The sequence below is a fragment of the Neolamprologus multifasciatus genome, chromosome 9 (assembly GCF_963576455.1).
Source record: "Neolamprologus multifasciatus chromosome 9, fNeoMul1.2, whole genome shotgun sequence".
NCBI lineage: Eukaryota > Metazoa > Chordata > Actinopteri > Cichliformes > Cichlidae > Neolamprologus > Neolamprologus multifasciatus.
In genome coordinates, this window is record NC_140447.1 from 13,326,576 (window position 1) to 13,344,432 (window position 17,857).

Genomic DNA, 17,857 nt, shown 5'->3' on the forward strand with positions numbered 1-17,857 from the left:
GAAGGGCTGTCAGCTTGCTGAGATGGGGGCGGTTGTCCCTAATGAATCCCCCAGGTCTGAGGGTCCTTTTATTGACGGCTGCTAATTTCACCTGACACTGCTGAGCCGCTGCTGAGCACGGCCTCGCAACCAATCGGCATGCATCAGTCTCAATCAGAAAGGAGATGCCCCCTTTCTGGTGGTCACGTGCATGCTCACGCACAGACATGAACACTTTATACAGGGTCAGGGCTGCTATCAGGGTTCCCACATTGCCCATCCCCAAGGAGAGCACCTGATCCTGACCAGGAGGAAGGTTTTTACTGAGTCTACCTCCACCTGACCTCTAGGTGCTAAAGACTGTTCTGACTCTGTTGTCACATCTGTCACACCTGAGGAAGAGGGCTAGCCGCTCTGGAGAAACACACTAATACAACACTCAGGGCCTCTTCTCTTCTCTTAGTAAAAACCCTTGACGAAACACTTTGGCTTATTGCCATCTTTGCACGCTCAATGAAAAGTGTTCTAAGACGCCGTTTGCACCACCTGACGAGCGCCAGACTAGATTCCTCTTGAGCTGAAGTCAAGCAGCACCAAACAAACAGCACCCAGCAGACAGATTGTGTCACGCTTTTGAGCTTGAGCACTTGGGAAGCACTTCCAAATAACCAGGATTTCCTATTGAACGGGTGTATGAATCCATGTTATATGTTAATTTATTTATTTTATTAGCTCAAAGTCTCATATGTGCACGCTTACTTCAGCATTCAGACGGTGTCAGTAAGTTGGCTGGAGAACTCTCGCATATAACACAGATGCATGATGGCAGTCTCTGCTGGTCATCTGTGCAGCAATAACTCCACAAACATCTCTTTAATTCAGAAATCTGACAAATGCACAACCATCGTCTGCCTTCATCATCCTCCCACTGGTCCTTTTATTTGGGCTTTTTTTTTCAAGGTCGTTACTCCGGGGCACGAAAAAAAAAGCTTCCGCCATCCGCTGTCGATTTATGATGAACAAATCGTAAGGCAAGAGTTGTTTACAGGAGCAACAAAAAAACAAGAAACAATGTTGAAAAATGGGCTCCGCAGTTAGCTTTTGCGAAACAATTAATGTTGCTTGTGGTGGGCAAAAGCGCTCGGGGCCAAAACCCATCTCTCGTTCTCCGCAGCTTGTGTATGTAGTTGTCGTTGTGGGTTTCTCACTGTGTCAAGATAGAACATATTCAAATGTGTATTGCTATTAAATGTTAATTTGCACAACAGATGAATGTCAAGTACAGCACTTTATCAAGAAAATGCCCCTTTGTTTCAGCATGCAAAGAGCCGGGCTTCCACCAAGTCGAATGAGCTCTTGATTTTGGCATTAAAGAAAATCTTATCATATTTCTTTCCGAGCTTTGAAAAGTTTGCTCTTGTTTTTCCACCTAGCTTCACATTCGGAAGCGGTTGATGTTTTGTTCAGCTTGACAGCAGAAAGCTTTTAATGCAACTTATTTAAATAAAAGCTCTTTTTCTTTCAGCGCTGATCAAAACACTCATTTCTCTACTTCTGCTACACTGTGCCGCGATGAGAAATGAATCTGAGCGAACAGCTTGAGCTGGCCGCAGACACAAAGTGGCTAATATGCTCGCTCTGTGCGGAGTGAGGTGTCTTGATGAGAGCCTTTATTGGAAAAACGTCTTTAAGCACTGAAGATAACACTTTTTATCGCAGCTAGCTTAGTGTGTTGATAGATGGAGATTATCAGTGGCAACGGAGAGTTGTGCCTCTCAACACTTGAATGAGAATTTTAAATCCAAACTCAAACAGCGTTTGATTCCTTAATGCCTCATGTATCTTCAGCTAAAGAGTAGATTAAACAATACGCTTACTGTTGCTTTTTTTGAGAGAAAGGTTTGGCTGCTACGCCCACGCCTTCATCCTTTTTATATTACTCTACAGTTTTTTTCATGAATCCCTAGAAATGATGTTGGTGTGTCATATTAGGCTATTTGGGCTGTTTTATTCATACGTCATTCTTAAAATTATTAAAAAACGGTCTCGACCAGAGCTTAAGCTTTTGTTCCCTGTCTGTACTGTAGCTAAACCACAAAGCAATGTCCAGAGGTGAGTCAGCCCCACTCTCTTTCATCTACACATGCACTAAAGCGCCCCTGTCAGAAGTGCTCTCAGTGCATACACACCTGACACCTTCTCCCAGCCGTGATGAAGACACACAGCACGCTCGCACTCCAGATGCTGATGCGGAAACACAAAGAAAGGAAACAGCCTTCTGTGTCTCACACTCAAAGCTTGAGCTGATGTTGCTTGACACAGTCAAAACAAAGCTCGGTGTTCCTTCACCGCTACGTTAAGCATCGAGGATGGTGTGTCAGACCTTACCTGCTTCCTGTTTAAAGGCTCCATGGAAACACGTAGTGACGAAGCCACCTGGTCAGTGTCAGCAGAAGTCAGTATGAGACAGATAACAGGGGAAGGGAAATGGGGAATAAAGGAACACCAGATCCTCATACCGTTTCCCTTTAGTGAACCGCTGTCTGTATTTACCAGCATTACTTTGATCTAAAGCAGCACCATGCTGTATGTTGTCGGTCCCTGCTAGATTTTTCCACAATGCTGCTCTTTGGACTTAATTTAGACAATATGGCATTGTACTAAACCCTCACATGGAGTGTTAATCACCCTGGATTAAAGTGCTTCTGGGACACATGTGAGAGGTAATTCTCAGAAATATTTCTCTGATAATGAACCTGTTTCCTATTTTTTATTTTATTTTTTGAGCTCCAGTGTTGTCAGATGTAGCACATTGAGGCTAGAGAAACACAAGATGCCTCCGGGGGATTTTCTTTAAGCTGCTTGTGCATTTTAAGAAGTTACATACATAAAATGTATTCCTAGTGTCAGCCTATTATTTATTGATAACTAAAGCTGTCCCATGTATTCATATTTTGTATTTTGTAAGCTTGATAAAAATAATAATAATAATAATAATAACAATGATAATAATAGATTCGGGAACATAATCTAGAAATTTTGGCTGATTTAAATGACAGTTGATTATGTAACGTGTCACTCTGTGCTTTTGAAGAAAGTGAAATATTGTACAATAGATACACAAGTTCTCCCAGAGTGACTCCAGTGGTGCTTTTCTTTGGCTGAATCCAACAACTGGGGAAATCCCAATGATCAAGTCTAAAAAGCTGCTAGCTGATTTGCAGTATCTGCAATTAATTTACTTCCATTTTCGTGAAAAACTGTAAACAATCATGGTGATAAAAGTAGGGCACTGCAGCACAAGTGCAACGCAGAAGGAGAAGCAGAACGCGTGCATGTTTTTTTTCAGCCTTCCCCCAAATTGAGGCCACACTTTTAAGGTCAGCAGAGTGCGAGGAAGTGCAGCGGGTTGCAGAATGTTGCTGGCACTTAGCTTGGCGCACTTCTGAACCTCGTAGACGTCTGTGGCAAGGTCACCGCAGGAAGCATAAATGGGAGTTGATGGCTCCGTTGTTCCGTGTCATCCGACGTGCTCGCCACCATATTTTTTTTTTTCAGGGACGGCACTACTGAGCGCAGCTGACGTCGTATGTGAAGAAAGGAGGAAGGCGATGTTGAAAACACATGTGTGTGTGTGTGTGTGTGGGGGGGGGGGGGGGGGGGGGGGCAAAAAATAGAGCCGAGGTTGACATTATTAAGACACAAGCTTCAGTTAGCCCACACAATGTGACGATGGGAAATAATTGAGGCATCTCCCATTTTAAACCTGAGACAGCTTTTCACGCTAGCCTTCACAAACACACATCCTTGAGCCTTACGCCGTGCGAGTGCAAGTTTTAAAATCTCCCCTTTCAAATGCAAAGGGATAATGGAAGCTGGTGATGCGAGGGCCAGAGTTGTCCTGATTCTCCGCTCATCCTTTTTCTACTTGAGACTTTCTTTCTTTTCTTTTTTTTTTTACTTTGGGAATGCATTGTTTTACTGCAAATTATAACCATAAAAAAGCCTCTGATCCCCCATTCTGTTAAATTAATAGAATTACGCAAAAAATGTAATGATAGCAATTAAGTCTTGAAAATGCAAATTTTATAGTCAAGGACGATTACCTCATTTATAGCATGTGCTGGAATGATGCCAGACGAAGGTAATTTAGATCCGGGTTGCTCACGGTTACATCATGATGAATATGAGGCGAATGGGGCCTCATCGTGTACCTCCAGTCACCCAACTCTCAATCAAACGAAGAGGCGGTGGGTGGGGGAGTTCTAGGGGATGAGGCGTGCGTATGCTGTTAGGGACAGCTCTCCCCCAAGAAAGAAAGACATACATCAGGAGTAAATGGGACTGAAGGAGGTTATTCTACAGGTATTTCTCAAAGATTTTTTTTGTGTCTGTGTGTGTGTCTGTGGCATTTAAAAGGACACTACGCACTGACCATAGGTTTTAAAGTGTCTGCTCTTGACTTCCGTGACTTTACAAATATTATGCATTCCAGCAACTTCCCACCAAGAGAAACAGTAATGCACTTTACAACCAATCTTGACATTTTAGACCAGGCTTTGATGGAAGCATCTCAGATGACAGCGAATGTCCTGTTAACCTCATAACATTTATTGTCCCAGATTAAAAAGTCGCATCAAAAGTCCGCTCACAAATGACATTTAAATGCACAGGTTTTTGTACAATAACTGCATTTGGCTGAGCCAAAATACTCACATTAGTTAATTATTCGAGAAGGCAGCTGTGAATGGCATGAATCTTTTATGGTGTGTGTGGGTGGGGGGTGGGGGGGTCTGCCTGGTGTCACGATCTCTAATAGCTTAACATTTCACTTTAGCACTCCCTCGCTAGGGCAGTATAACCCAGGTCTGCCCTAATCAGAAAAATGCTTTACATGCTACAGTGTGATGCTAACTTGAGTCCAAATCATGGGTGCTATTTTTGTTGTTGTTGTTGTTGTTGTTTTAATAAATCCTGAATTACTGTCTGTCTGCCACTGGTTTAATCGCTGCTGAGGATAACTGATTGCCATGAAAATCAAGAAAAAGATCATTTTGCTTTGGTGGTTTCAGTCGTATTTTCAAATATACTGATTTAGTTTGAGATCACCTCTAGGGAGAGACAATAGGGTAAAAAAAAGAAAAACGCCAAGATAAAATAAGAGAAATAGCACAAATATCCCTCCTGTTTCTTTTAAAACTGGAAAGCCATTTAACTAACATTTCACCCAGGCCTGGCTATTACACAGTCTATTGACACACATTGCACCCGGGCTGGACTCATTCTCAACCCCATCCATCGGTCACACAGAATGTCCCCTGGTAGGCAGAGGCCTGCGACGTTAATGGAAATGGGGCGATGCTGGGAGCATAGAGCCTGGAGAAGCCTGGATGATCCCTCAGGCCATGGCTGCCACGGGATGAAATAGAGAGACTATTACAGCAGAGTTGTAAAGCCCCACACGCTCCACGCACTATCATAATAGAATATTGATTCTATCAGATGCCAGGCCCCAGCCTGTCCCGCAATGAAGAAAAGAGCACTAAAGGTCACTGTGCAAAAGAACAGTGTGGGGGAAGAGAGACAGAAGAGCAGAGAGGCAGAGTGGACAGGAAAGAACGAGTGGACTGCTGCTGATGCGATGCTGCATTTGTCCAATAACAGAACTTATGATGCTGGAGGCTCCGAGCTATAACTGTTCGAAAAAAGTGTAACGGCAAAAATATATATATATTGTTCCCAAGCATGTATGAATAAAGTTAAATAAATCTGAACTTCATTTCTGTTGTTCAATTAAACTTCTTTTTCCACTATTTTTTTTTTACTTTTTTTTGTTTTGCATTGCTGCATCTGTCTCCACAGCCATAAGTAACAGGGAAGCAATTTCAACCATTAATTGTTGATCAAGGCGGTTGGGAAAAGCGCCAAAGGAAAAGGATGACAAATAAGCGCCCACCACGCGAACAGCAGTACAAATTACACCACAAGCAGGAGACGTTTATGCTTGATTGGAGCAATTTAATGTTTTCTTACAAAAAAAAAGCCCACAAATCCTGGGAGGACAGTTAAGGAAATGACTTTTTAATCATCCAAGGAGCCGCTGCGCCTTGTATCTCCTGATGGCCCCATATTGAAGACTTGAAGCCATTAGGAGAAGGACTTCATTGGTAGAAGCTGTTGTTAGCAACAGTTGGGCTTTTTAGGGATGAACTAGTCCAAACTGAAGAGCGCCTGGGATGAAACACTGGAAACATCTGATGTGCATTTCTTTTTTTTCTTTATAAATAATGGTTTTAAATATTCTGTTCTTTGTTCAGGCCGCTTGCTGCGTACGTACGCGTTGATAATATATGTTTTATAAGATTCGACACAGCTGCAAATCTACTCCATTAAATGATAATTTATGGAGTATAGATTTAATTGGGCTCTAAGGCTTTTAGGAGAAACCCAAAACACAGTTTTACTAAAACAGCGCAAAGTTTTGCACCCTGCCCACAACCATCCCACTCTATAACTCTGCGAGTCAGGAGAGGCGTATGCTTAACAGTGACACTGTGCATTAGGAGATTGACTAATCTTTGCTGTGACATTATGGCCTGTATACAAACTTCATGATGAATTCTGTTTTTCGTGGCCCTTGGAAAATATATTCATGAAATTTCAATGTCCGATGAGACAAGTCATCTTTTAACCAGAGATTGACTGTGACATTCCATTCCTCATTTCTTTACCAGGCAAGGCTTTATTTTAGTCAAATAAATATCCATTTGTCTTGCTGTATTTCTTTTTTTCCTTCTCCCCAATTCACAGACATCCCCGGTAATTGAACAGTAGTTGTTGTCGAGAGGCCCCAGCAAATGAAACTGCCATTGTAGTATCAAAAATAATCAATTTGATGAGTCTTGTATATACTCCCATACTAAGTAATGCAATATTGATTTGCCACTCTGATGTAGTACTCCTCTCCTGCACCAGAATGATTATTGGCTTTTGACAAATTCCAGCACAATCTTTTATTCCCGCCCTCCTCGCTCTGCCCAGCCACCTCCTTTGTCTCAAAGTCCTCGGCACCAGTGCTACACGGCAGCCTGTCTTTCCGTGTGTTTGTAGCACACTCGGACAATAAAAGACGACTTCCTTTATTTCTTCTATCCTTTATTGCTAAACAACAGTGGGAATACAATTTGACCCAATCAGTCTGCATCAAACCATTTTACACGCAGCTCAATTTGCATCTAAAAGACATCCAATTTCATCTCCTTTGCTTTCCTTCACCTTCGCACACAAGCCTGCACGCACACACGCGCACCTTTAAGTTATTATGTTTCACAGTGTTGTGAGGTATTGTGGATGGTAGCTCTGAAAAACTAATACATTATTTAAATCCAAATCACCCTCCCCTGTCCAGCTACGTTATGGATGACAATAATGCTGCCAGCCCACAATTCACTGCCGCCACACCCCCACCTCTCTTTGCGCACTCTTTCTTTTACTCTTCACAACTTCTTGAGATGCCCCCCCCCCCCCTTCCTGAATCAAAGGGATGCCAAGGACCGAGACAGTCATATAGAAGGAGTGATGGCTGGGCAGTGAAATGAGCGGATAAGAGCTGATGGATGGACGAGGAAGGGGATTGATGGCATTCAGGTGCGGAGAGGTGAAGGAGGGAAGGAAAATGATAGATGAGCGATGGGTGCTGGGGTGGAGGGTTGAAGAGGGTGTGTGTGTTGGGGAAAGATGTAAAGATGGCAAGCCTCAATGCCAGGTCAGTCTGTATTGATTAATGTGTACATAATAAAGAAAGTGAGACACCTGGCCCCCGAGAGGCCACGGTTCACTCGGCGTCTGCTTTAACAAGAAGTGTACTGTATGCGTGTGCGAGCGCGCGTTCAAGATCTGAGACCGCTAAATATGCCGATGCCTGCATTTTACTCGCAGAAATGCCAAAGGGTGTCTACAGAAATGAATAAATGAGCATGTACAGTATCTGTGCGTGTGCACCTGGGCATGCGTCTTTTTGTGCGGCGCATTTAGGTGTGTGCGTGTGTGTTGTTCGTGCATGCTGCAGGCTGCATTCCCTATGCGCTGTGCATGAAAACACTTCACACACATGCACACACGCATACAACAAGGGCCTGCTCATGGAAAAATCAATTTGATGGTGATAGAAATATGCTTGAATTTGATAGATTGATCTGAGCTCCACAGAGAATCTGTCCGAAGCCAAATAATGGTTAGGAGCCAGTGACCTCGAGATCTCTGCAGAAAACAATAATTATGACCACACTGTGTATGCCTGGAATAAGCATAAAGGTGTGAAAGATGAACACTAATGTTACAAATATTGTGTTTCAGCATAAAAGACAAACCTGGAACTTTCAACAATAATTGCATTCACACTGTCAACACTTCTGTTTTCTTCTCAAATATGTGTCTTCTCGTACACATCAGTTACCCTAGTTAACTATTTCCTGGCCACCTAATGATTCTCACTAAACTTGGTCACTTAAAGACAACAAACCCTGGTTACTGTAGTAAACTTAGAGTGCTGTGAGTACTTTTCGAATGCATAAATTCGTAGGCGGACATCAATAGATTATAAAAATATTGCCTAAAGTAAAATGTACACACAAAATGTTTTACAGAGGTATCAATAATGAACACACATGAAACAAATAAAACACAAAAACCATACAAAAGCCTGAACAGATGAGTTTTAAGCTCCTATAGAGTCAGGGGTGAGAAGAATGGATGGTAAGCCGGTTTGGACTGTACAGTAGCCTCAGTTTTATAGATGGGTAAGTGCAATCACAAGAAGGGCTCTGAGCATAAATAAAGATATAAGAATTATTAAGAAACAAAACAAAATAAAAGACAAATATTCTTTTATAGTTTCAACTAAACTGAAAAAATAAATGTAAAAAAAACCCAGATTCAAATGCATCGTGTTCAGCATGCAGACATTTATGGTAATGCATGTGTCCAGCTTCTTCTTGGCAAATGCATTAACTGAGGCGAGTAAGACAGACTGATGGTGTGAAGCCAAAGCGTGCTGGAGGTCCTGTGGGTAGCACAGAACTAACTGGTCCAGCCCTATTGTCAGGCACAGCCTAATGAAAATAAAGTTTCTCAAATATATTCTGCCATTTTCTTTTCCAATTATGTTACAGGAGCCAAAGGTTTTCCATATGAAAAACATTTCCAGGATCAGACTGAGTCCTTTAAGTGTTTTGGTGGAGAATATGATATTAAATTGCCCAAGTCTAATTTTTTAAGTAGCTGTTCATAATTGCAAATGAAAAAATATGCTAACACGTGACCTGGCCTTTTTCTCTCAAGGCTGGATCGGCCAACAGAAAAATCTTAATATTACCTACCAAGCCTAACATCAGCACAGCCACTTTTTGAGTGATGAGTCTCCTACAGGAACCAACAGCTGTATGTGCAAATCATGCATATAAATCAATTACCGGGGCCCTATGTACTTTAAATGCACCCATTAATTAAGCAATGTCAGACACAATGAACCGTGAAGTTCATTACATTTTTAGCATTCAAACCCAGGATTATTTGAAGAGTGCATGAGAGAGAGGGAGACGGGTTTACCTAATGATTAGCCCCATAGCTCAATGTCAGGCAGACGCCAGCGGAAATTTCAGGAAAGCTGTTGCAAGAGGAGACAGAACAGCAGTGAGCTGTCTCAGCAATCTACAAAACATGAAAGGGTTGATCAAAAGGAAGCCGGGAACAACAACAACAACAACTATGAGCTGTGCCCACTTTTTAAACTTTCAGCTCCAAAGAGCTTGATGCAACCGCTTAAACAACAATAGATCATCCAGTAGACGGTCAAGCTGCTGGATTGGAAAGAGACATACTTTACAGCCTCTTTTCTGCCTCTGCACAAATGAAACACGCGACATACAGCGGCAGTCGCTTTAGAAAGTATTCATATACCTTAACTTTTGTTTTTAAAGAGTAAAACTGATATTTTTACTTACAGGTGCACCCAAGAAACTATAATGATGCTAAAAATGATTCAAAATCTCTTAGTTTCCATACTTAGAAGCCCATTTGGTAACAAATGCAGTCCTGCTGAGGTGATAGTGTAACGTATCAGCCAGATGATAATCACCAGATCGGGTCTCGGGAGTTCTGACCAAAATTTCTGACTGATCAAATATGCTGTCGGGTTTATTCACATGTGGTTTGGCAAACTACATGCAGACATATCAGGATAATTTATACACACACAGTAAATCATGCAATTGTGTTAAACTGAAGTACTTCATAGAAGCAGCAGAGTTGTCTTAATCGGGAAATTGAACAACACAAGGTTTCCTTTTAGGTTTCCTTTTAGCTACGGAGACATCCAGGTGTCGTGTACCTGTAGCGTTTGTGAGTACCTTGCGTGCATTTGTGTGTTTTTTATAAACTGTGTTGCCAGGCTGTAGTTTGGTTCAAGTTGCTATGAGATGACAGCAGAAATGGTGGTAGTGGTGGTGGTGGGGGGGAGCTCATAGAGAAGAATCTGGGCCCAGCTGCCTGGCATTAAGCAATGACCTCTGCATAATGAAAGATGGCAACAACATTTCCCACTCATTACAAGGTTCCACACTGTGACAAGATTTGCATATTCATATATTTTTCCCTTCACCACCCCACCTCCCCCCCCCTTTCTTTTTTTTTTCTTTCCCCCCCACTGCAAATTATTTTTCCTGTGAGCAGGACATCTGCCTCCCCGACACTGCTCTGGAAGAGGAAAAATAAATAAATATGTGTATGTAGAGAGGCACATGATCTATCCAGATGCCACAGAAATATGGCACGATGTTGACATCGTCACATACCCCGACCGTGTGGATTTTCCACAGCTTAAGCACCAGGGAATCCTTTTCGGGGTCAGCGGAGAAGAATACAGCCTGAGCATAAAAACCTGACAGAGGTCTGGAGTGTATATCTGTTTTGCATAATATTGTTCTTCCACAGTGGCACGAATGCTGCCATCGCACTGGTGTTGAGGTTTTACGGAGACCGTACTAAATTCATTTGACAAGAGGATCAGCGGACTTGCTGCTAAAGCTAGATCGCTATGCCTTGTATCTGATTTGGCACAATCTAAAGCAGAGGGATGCTTTCTTTAAATATAATACATGAAATAATAGATAAAATAATGTAGCACACTTTCTGACTCTAATGGTGCACACTCTATGAAAAAAGTTTTGGATTTTAAGAAGTGTGTGCCAAGCAGTGCAGAGAAATACAAGATTTGGATTAACACTCGATCACTCTCTATGGTCTCAGACCTTCTTAAGGTCCCAAAGCAACAAGCTGTTTCACTCTTTACAAGACATAATACAATTTCAATATCAAACAAAGCGATGCCATAAATGGGGTTGTGCAAATAGAGAATCCAGGCGTGTATGCCAAAGACTAAAGGTAGAAAATTCCTCATCAAAAGAAATGCTCAGTTGCCTTAAAAACAGGTTTGAAAAGAAGAAAAAAAAAGTAGGAATTTGAATCCCTTTTATTTAGTTGAGCAACTTTAATTCAAATGAATCAGGCTGAGCTGCACCCGCCAACCCTGCCCGAAGAGTTGCCGATCTCAACGTGCAGCATAACGATCACGGCAGCACTTCTGAATACAAACTGTTTTATGTGAATACCTCAAGCTGAGGGCTACATAAATATAGAATTAGACAAAGTGTTATTTTTTCTTTTTATGTTTCATTTTCCCCCCTCTGTTCTCACTCTCCAGCAACAACCCCAGGTTGGGTTGGCTGCAAGCAGATGCAGGCACTTACTTCAAAAAGTTGCTGCTCCCTTATGATAGCACTGCAAAAAGGTTTTCTTTTAACTTAAATCAGCAAATGTGTGTAGCAGAGACCTAGCGGCGTGTTTCTCTCCCCTCAGAAATAATTGCTCCCAGGGATCAATTTGAAATTTAAATCGCTGTGAAACGGTGTTTGTCATTAGCAATCAAATATTTGAACCGCTGAAATACCTTTGCCCCCTCCGTTTCTGCACCCTCTGTCCCTAGTTGGGAAAAGAAAATACTGCACGGGGCTTTGTTTTGATGATTGCGAACAGAAAAAGGTGATGGAGCTCCCAGAGAACATCACACGAAAGAGAAAGCAGGAGGAGAAAGAAGAGCCATTCATCAAATTGTCTCTATTTATATATGAAAAAAGAGAATAACGTGCCAAAGCAAACAAGAAAACAGGCGAAATATGTCCATCATTTAGCTGCAAGGACCTCAGACAAGGTCATGTCACATATATACTATAGAACAAAGTAAGACAGAGGACACTGAGTAGTTCCGTGAAATGACGCAGGCAGCAAGGTAAGAAAATTAGAGAAAGAGCTTCCTGTCATCTCTGAAAAACAGCGTCTCTGTTTAATGTTCATTTCAGGGCTGATTGAATTGGTGGGTGTAGCACTGTCACCGTTAATGGAGCGATCTCTAATTAGCTCTGTAGGTTCTGGCTAGTGTCAAAGGCAGACAGAAGGGCAAGGTGCAACACTACTCTGACACATCCTGCGAGTGCTGGAGGTACACTGTGATAAACAAATAGCTGACATTTGCATAAATTACAGATAACCTATCAACAAGTATGCCGATGTCTTCTAACTTCATTTTCTGTATTAAAAATGGACTTATGAGCCTTAAAGTGCTTTCATTCTTTTCCCTCTTTTATAGGGATTGAGAGGCCTCTTGTATGTGTGTGTGTGTGTGTCCATACACACTGTGCACCGGGCCATAGGGGCAGGGCTGTGATGGTTTAAACATGGAGGTGAGGAGCAACTTCAAGGCCAAAGTAAGGTGTGTTCGCGATAATGATGGGCCGCAAACGGGCGCTATCGCCATTCAGCAAGACCCAGAAGTTGATCTATAATGGCTGCCCATAAAGGAGAATCATCATCAATGAAAATGACAGGTTATTAAGATCCGATTTTAGGGGGGTGGCAGGGGGTGCTATGGCTTTAGTATGATAGGTTAGCTATCTATAAAACCTTTAAAGCCTGGCCCTCAATGACAGCAGTCCCGATCCTCATCTCCCTCCACCCTGTGCAGAGACACATGCTAATAAGCTCACAACCTTTAATTAAGCAATATGTGTAAGTAGGCGGCCATTACAGTCTGATTTGTGAGCCACTTCATTACACTAAGCACCGGCTAGCAGACACATATTCAATACAAATCAAGCTGGCCTGAATATTATCCTGCTTAATGTGGGGCCAATATTGATATTTTATCACTCGTGTTCTGATTAGTGACTTTAAGAATCTTCATATTTCATTGTGTTGAGGCAGTCCCCAGCACTTAACAACCTGTATCCATTAGAAGTGGTAGTGAAGTATTTATTTGCTTTATTAGGTCACAGATGGCTTATCAGTTCACATACAGCATTTATGTTTACTTGCACAGGGTCTCAAGAGGGAAAAGTACAGTGCATTTCTCACTGTAATTCTTTGAAGTACTACATAAATACACACAACAGGGGGATGTTTTTTGTAACTACTAAAAAACAAACAGGTGATGAGAGCTGTTGTCAGATGAATAAATGCTGATTTTAACAAAAAGAGCAGGAAAAGTAACATTCAGAATGCATAACTTCTGCAGTGCATTGCTAAATGATCAATAAGAGGACTCAGTGTTTATTCTCTCTTCCATCTGGTGTCATTGATTGAGGTCTTGTAGTGCAAAAGTGGAGTCACACCTGTTTCCTCCTACTGGCTCAACACGATGGGACCCTAAGGGCAATGAAACGACTGATAAAACTGTGTCAATAACAGGTAGGTTTGCACAAGCAAGAGAGTCAAACGTGTGTGAGGTGAGGTGACTGGGACTACTGAATGTGCTGTAGTTGCGTGCTCTCAGTATGACGAGTTAACTGTGAAAAACATATTTTTGTTACAGTGATAGAAATAACAGAGAAAGACACTCACGCCAGAATCGTTTCTTTCGTTTCCGTAGCTGGAGAGCGTCGCCTCCTTTGTCCTCCCTCTGTTTGTCAGAGCTCTGAGCCGGGCAGGGCACCGTGCTGGATGCGTTGTCGAGGCCTTCTATGTCACCCATCACCTTCAGAAAAAGAAAAAAAAACCCACCCAAAGCATGCTTAAATCAACCAGGTAGCATAAACGAGAAAAGGTAACAAAAAAAGAAATGAACAGCACAACAATGATAAACCCGACTGTTTCAGGAGCCCCCGCGGCCTGTAAACGTATCAAGCGTCACAAAGTGCAGGTTGAACTTGGGTGACAGTGACTGAGATTGGCAGAAGAACTGCGATTTTCCTCGAGGCCTGCGAATAGTGTTGTCATGCACAGTCTCTTCCTCTGTCCCTGTGCTTAGAGTGAAGTTGGAGGAGAAGCAGAAATGGAGACTTTATATGACACACTACCTCTCGTCCCAGAGGGGAAACGGCTCTCACAACTCTGGGTTGGCCTACTTATATACAGTGATAGGAAATATAACTTAAATCTCACTGGTATAAGCAATTACAGAATGATGAACCACACATTTGTCAAAAAAAGGCATATAAAAGAAGAGAATAATGTTTATCAGGTTGTGCTATACATCAAGTGGTCAGGCTGTAAATGCAGGCTGGCACAAAAGCACCCTATACATGAAACCAGTCTATATATTCAAAGTTTAGTTTTCCAAGTTTTGCCAAAAAATGTTTTCTTTTCTATTATTTATTTCATTTTAGCTCATTTTATTATTTTATTTTTTCTAAAATTAGTATAAACTTGCTAGACAATTGCCTGTGGTGTACTTCAGGGAAGTCCTCTTATTAAACAGATATGACTGCCAGGGAGGCATTAATCTCCTCATGCAACATATAGTACATAGCCAAGGACATTCCCCTCCCTAATTCTTTTTCTCTGCCTCTCGTAGACACACGCGGCACATGAAACGACATCACACACACACACACACGCACACAGAGAGCGCGCTCACTTCCTGTAAAAATCAAATTCATATTTCTGAGGGCTGCCGATGACCTCACGGCAAATGAAGCGCAGGTCTTCAGCTCCACAGCGGCAATCAAACATGCAGCAGAGTAATTACAAAAGAGGGGTAGGAGGGAGAATTGATGTGGTTTGTCAATTAATGTTGCTGCAAGGTGTTTTTTCAAAAGGTTAACTTCTTCATATTGTCTGCATGTTAAATTAGGTCAATATTGGTCCAGTGAAGAGTCGTCGTGTGCAGAAGGACAGTGGACTGAGCCGTGGGAAGGAAAACACACACACACACACACACACAAGAAAAAAACAGCTCTGTTGTCAGAGATGGTATATAATGATTATTATGAAACCTCTTCCCAGCTTTGCATTGCTCTGCATCATTATTATCATATTTGTTTGCTTTGTCACTGTACATGTAAAACTCCATAAGTCCAGCTGGGAAGGTAAACTAATAAATGTTATGGAGTTGAAAACATATGTGTCTTAACTGCATAGCTTTGGTTTCTACAAACAGTTAAGTGCATTCCCAGAACAGGGAGAGAGAGAGAGAGAGGGGAGGCGAAAAAAAAGCACAGCTGAAATTGCAGAAAAAAAAAGTGTTTTTATTTATACAAGTCGCTGGAGATGCTCATCATCAGCGTTTTTTCCGAGCCATAAATAATTTGCAGAGAGAGGTAATATTCAAGCTGGCAGAGCCTTAGTTGTGCATCTTTAATGGAAGTTTTACAGAAGCTGAGCCAGTTCTTGCATATGCTGCTGCCTCCCATATGGAGGAAAGGAGACAAAAGGAGCACAGTTGGCTTGTCCTATCTTTTTATAAGTCCATCGACACTTAAATGTTAGCCCCAGAGAAAAAACGACACAGGGGGACATAAACCCACTGTGGTTTTAGGAGGGAAGATAATGACTTTGCCTGCATTAATTTCTTCATCAGCCATCTTGTTTCTCCAGACAGAGTGGTTATGAGTCCTTCTCTGAAGGTCCTAGGTTATATAGATGCATTTCCCTGCATAATTTTGGCCCTAACAGTTGTTGTCAGCAGTGTGTTTTGTGAGTCGGCAGCTGTGGAACATCTGTTTATAGGTAATGAGTGTTTGAAAAGCTACACCTCACTTTACCTTTAATGTCTTTTATTGGAGCACACTGATGGGAACGTAGCTTTAACTTTTTCTATTGTTGTGATTCAGCGAGAAGATTCCTTCAACATGGTCCATATTACAGACACCTGCCTTGGGCAACAAACTGAACGAGAGCATATGATGGATCATTAATATTAACTTTCTTTAAACAGAATTCAATATGCAAGTCAATAAAGACTTGAGCATCAGTTAATTTTTACGACACACCCACGATTTCAGCTTTCCTCCGTTTGATCCTACGTGTCACCGAGGACGGAAACAGAGGAAAGAAAAGAACGCAGCTGTTTCAACAGTAGCTGAATAAACAACAGAAATAGGTTAGTTTCTCGTGACTCTCACTCAGACGTTCATTTTACAGCAAATCAAACAGTACACACCTAACTGTTTTGCTCCTTCCAAACGGTGTCTTACAGTGTCTATAGCTCAGGGCACTTCTTCTGGGACTTGCTTTTTAAAATGTGCATTTAGGCAAATCTTGGGTGTATATGTGCTGCATTATGCAAAGCTACAGGCCCCTCAAGCTGTGGTCATGTTAGGCTAAGGGCGGAACAAGTCCTCCAGGGCACCGATGTCCAGGACGCTGCCTGAAAAAACAAAGGTTTTTAAAGGAGGCATCAGTCAATATTTCCACAGTAAATGGAAACAGACTCCTTAAGTAGTAAGATTAGCTTTTAAGCTAACTGAGGCGGAGAATCGAGTACTGTCAGTACACGGTTTAATTAAGATAAATGCTTTTGTGACTGGTTGTGAAAATTTCACAAATAAAGAATCCATGCAACTGTAGTGTAACCACATCATCACATCTCAAAACATGTTTTTACATAAAGAAAGGACCATATATATATATATATATATATATATATATATATATATATATATATATATATATAGTCCTTTGTGCTGTTCTCATCTCTCAGCAGCAGTCACCTTACATTTGAAAGCCATTTTGTATATAGGACCCGGCTACAGTGTGTATATCACTGCCAGAATTACATAAAGCGCTAATAAAATCAGCTCAAGTGTTCTTCCAAGTGCTGGGGATGCCCTTTGGAGATTCTTAGATCTTGCCCTATACATAAAACCAGTCTATATATCCAGGGGATTAGTTTTGCATGTGTAAAGAGGGGATCTGTTCTGAAAAGCAAAAGGAAGCGACAAAGTACTCTATTGGCGACTCCGCACATCGGCACTATCATACCCACCACTGGCGGGTGAAAGAGGATGCCATCAGCATGTCTTGCTGCTGGGGGTCCTTTGCCTGTGAAGTTGCAAGGAACAGACAGCAATACCCACGGGACATTGTGTGTGTGTGTGTGTGTGTGTGTGTGTGTAAGAGAGAGAGAAAAGGGATCAACAGAAAGATTATGAACAGCATGTGTCTGTGTGTGCACGTGTGTGTGTCTGTGCATGAGTGCGAGCCTGTTTTCCTGTTTTTCTGTGACACCTATCTTTCACTTACGGTGGCTTCTCTGACACTTCCTGCACTATTTAAAGAATAGCATGTTGCCAGGTTGGGAATGAATTCTGTTTCTCTGACTGAGCTAAGGCTGTGTCTGCCAAGGTTATTGGTGTAGTAAATTTGTGTGTTTATGCGAAGGGAGAGCGCTGAAGGTTTTGTGTGAACACTATAACTTATTTTTTTCACACACAGAAAGGATCCGTGAGTCGGTGTGTGTGCGCGGTTTTGTTGTTTGAAAAATCCTCCCAGATGTCTCATCTGCTATGCACAGGTCTAGAGGCTACGTACACACAAACAGACAGACAGT

General features: G+C 41.9%; 1 protein-coding gene across 1 annotated transcript in view; it reads right to left on the bottom strand.

Moving 5' to 3' along the window:
• Window positions 1–10,710: 10,710 nt before the first annotated feature.
• Window positions 10,711–17,857, bottom strand: part of ofcc1 (orofacial cleft 1 candidate 1) — a 79,841-nt gene continuing 72,694 nt past the window's right edge. The window contains 2 exon segments of the mRNA XM_085173612.1: window positions 10,711–13,734; window positions 13,930–14,062. Of these exon segments, the coding sequence (XP_085029738.1) occupies window positions 13,661–13,734; window positions 13,930–14,062 (207 nt within the window). The 3' untranslated portion in view covers window positions 10,711–13,660.